The sequence below is a fragment of the Biomphalaria glabrata genome, chromosome 5, assembly GCF_947242115.1.
Source record: "Biomphalaria glabrata chromosome 5, xgBioGlab47.1, whole genome shotgun sequence".
Taxonomy (NCBI): domain Eukaryota; kingdom Metazoa; phylum Mollusca; class Gastropoda; family Planorbidae; genus Biomphalaria; species Biomphalaria glabrata.
In genome coordinates, this window is record NC_074715.1 from 28,983,091 (window position 1) to 28,986,106 (window position 3,016).

The 3,016-nt window shown below is 37.3% G+C and overlaps 1 protein-coding gene across 1 annotated transcript; it reads right to left on the reverse strand.

Moving 5' to 3' along the window:
* Window positions 1-1,650: 1,650 nt before the first annotated feature.
* Window positions 1,651-2,298, reverse strand: LOC129926316 (homeobox-like protein HDP1). Its single transcript, XM_056029632.1, has one exon. It carries the CDS (start codon window positions 2,296-2,298, stop codon window positions 1,651-1,653), a length of 648 nt encoding a protein of 215 aa, XP_055885607.1.
* Between the last annotated feature and the right edge of the window lie 718 nt (window positions 2,299-3,016).

The following is a 3,016-nucleotide window of genomic DNA, read 5'->3' on the forward strand; positions in this document are numbered from 1 at the left end:
CCACGCCGCCTCCTTACACAGAGATACAGTTTCACTCATTGGAAATAATTCTTGAAAAACGTTTTTGTTTTTCTTATTGCACAGAACACAGTCAATTAAGTCAGCGCACTTCTTGACTAACTAGGGATTTCAATTCAATTTTTTTAAAACTCTTTATAGTATAGCACAATTGTACGTAATAAAAAAAACAAAGGCAGGTCAGATAAAGGTCAGTGAAGAGAAGGCCCCAAAGTATCGTGAGAGACAAAGAGGATGTATGTTTGAAACATGCTTTTAACAATGTTGACCAGAACTACATACAGCATGACTATATGACTAGTTTCTAAAGACTTACTACAGCATGACTATATGACTAGTTTCTAAAGACTTATTACAACGTGACTATATGACTAGTTTCTAAAGTTAATGTTATACTTAGCAAAGAAAAGCTAGTGTGTAAAAAAAAAATTTCCCACACAAAACTTTTATTAAATTACTACACAGATAGGACAACTATTTTAAACAATTATACAAAACTCATAGCTAACAAGCCAATCTAACATGAGGAACTTATCTTTTAATGTTTTCTAGACGATATGTTGTCATTTCTTTCACTCATTTCCCCCCTCCCCTCCTCCTAGAGTAGAAATGTTGTCGTAAGTAATGCACATATCTGTCACTTCCAGGATACACATTTTGGCGGGCCGCCACTGATAGCAGCGACGCTCATACATACAGCTCCAACTTGTCTGCAATTTTTTTTCTCTCGAGATTACTGCGTGCACTTTTGTACCCCAAGAGTCTCAGACCCGAAACCTGGGTGGCCCCTGGATGGCCCTGGGTAGCCCATGGTGGCCCCTGACTTCGAAACTGTCCATAAGTCTATCGTCGCAAGACTGTTACACTGTGGTGTCTGCCTATGACATATATATATATATATATATATATATATATATATATATATATATATATATATATAGATAGATAGATAGATAGATAGATAGATAGATTTGAGTACTATAAACATATAGTCAGAGACTGGGGCAGGGAATGGGAGGCCTAGTCAATGTGATTTGTCTGGACCATCAACCAGTAAAGATGTGAGAACTGGCTGGACGAGCTAACACCTGTCGGCTGGGAACATTCAGAGGTCAAGTACAATCAGGAGGACCTAATGTCTTCAACAAGTGTTTTGTGTCTCTCTCCGTGTGTGTGTGTTGGCGAGAGAGAAAGAACGTGTGAATGTGATTTACCTTATTTGTTTGGGCTTTCGTAATGTTGTTTTTTTTTTTTTTTGTAGCCTGTTTTACAAGAAAACCATATTGTCTCGTGTTCACTAATCTCATTGACCACACTAATCTCATTGACCACACAAATCTCATTAAATCTCATTGACCACACAAATCTCATTGACCACACAAATCTCATTAAATCTCATTGACCACATAAATCTCATTGACCACATAAATCTCAATGACTACACAAATCTCATTGACCACATAAATCTCATTGACCACATAAATTTCATTGACCAAATAAATCTCATTGACCACATAAATCTCATTGACCACACAAATCTCATTGACCACATAAATCTCATTGACCACACAAATCTCATTGACCACACAAATCTCATTGACCACACAAATTTCATTGACCACACAAATCTCATTAAATCTCATTGACCACATAAATCTCATTGACCACATAAATCTCATTGACCACATAAAGTTCATTGACCACACAAATCTCATTGACCACATAAATCTCATTGACCACATAAATCTCATTGACCACATAAATCTCATTGACCACATAAATCTCATTGACCACATAAATCTCATTGACCACACACATCTCATTGACCACATAAATCTCATTGACCACATAAATCTCATTGACTACACAAATCTCATTGACCACATAAATCTCATTGACCACATAAATATCATTGACCACATAAATCTCATTGACCACATAAATCTCATTGACCACATTAATCTCATTGACCACACACATCTTATTGACCACATAAATCTCATTGACCACATAAATCTCATTGACCACATAAATCTCATTGACCACATAAATCTCATTGACCACACAAATCTCATTGACCACATTAATCTCATTGACCACATAAATCTCATTGACCACACAAATCTCATTGACCACATAAATCTCATTGACCACACAAATCTCATTGACCACACAAATCTCATTGACTACATAAATCTCATTTTCCACAGTCCCTAATGACTGAAACCCTAACCCTAATATTAATCTAAAGATGTTACAGAGATGATTTTTTAAAACCATCAACTGCTAGCAAACTGAAAAGAAAAAGAACAAGAAACAAAAATGTAGGCAATTGAATTCATTTGGTGTCATTTTGTTTCTTTTCTTGAACAAGGCAATGGGGCAGTCACCAAACACTATGTACTAAAACAGGTATGTCCAAGTAGTGATGCCTAGTACGAATGTTATCTGTTAAGACACTTCAAAAGTTCCGTACAGACAATCTCTAGTACGACGTCCCTTTTTACTACCAGAATAAATACTTTTTTTTTCCTTAAAAAAAAGTTTAAATAAACGAATGCATCAATTCAATTAATCAGCGATATGTGTGGGCTAGAGTGTGGGCAACAGTGAGTGAACTTAAGTGTGTGGATAAACGTGTGAGGTTAAAGTGTACAGACAAGACTGTGAAGACACAGGTGTGTGGACAAGAGTGTGTGGGTACAAGTGTGTGGACAAGAGTGTGTGGGTACAAGTGTGTGGACAAGAGTGTGTGGGTATAAGTGTGTTTTGACAAGAGTGTGTGGGTACAAATGTGTGGACAAGAGTGTGGGGGTACAAGTGTGTGGACAAGAGTGTGTGGGTACAAGTGTGTGGACAAGAGTGTGTGGGTACAAGTGTGTGGACAAGAGTGTGTGGGTACAAGTGTGTGGACAAGAGTGTGTGGGTATAAGTGTGTTTTGACAAGAGTGTGTGGGTACAAGTGTGTGGACAAGAGTGTGTGGGTATAAGTGTGTTT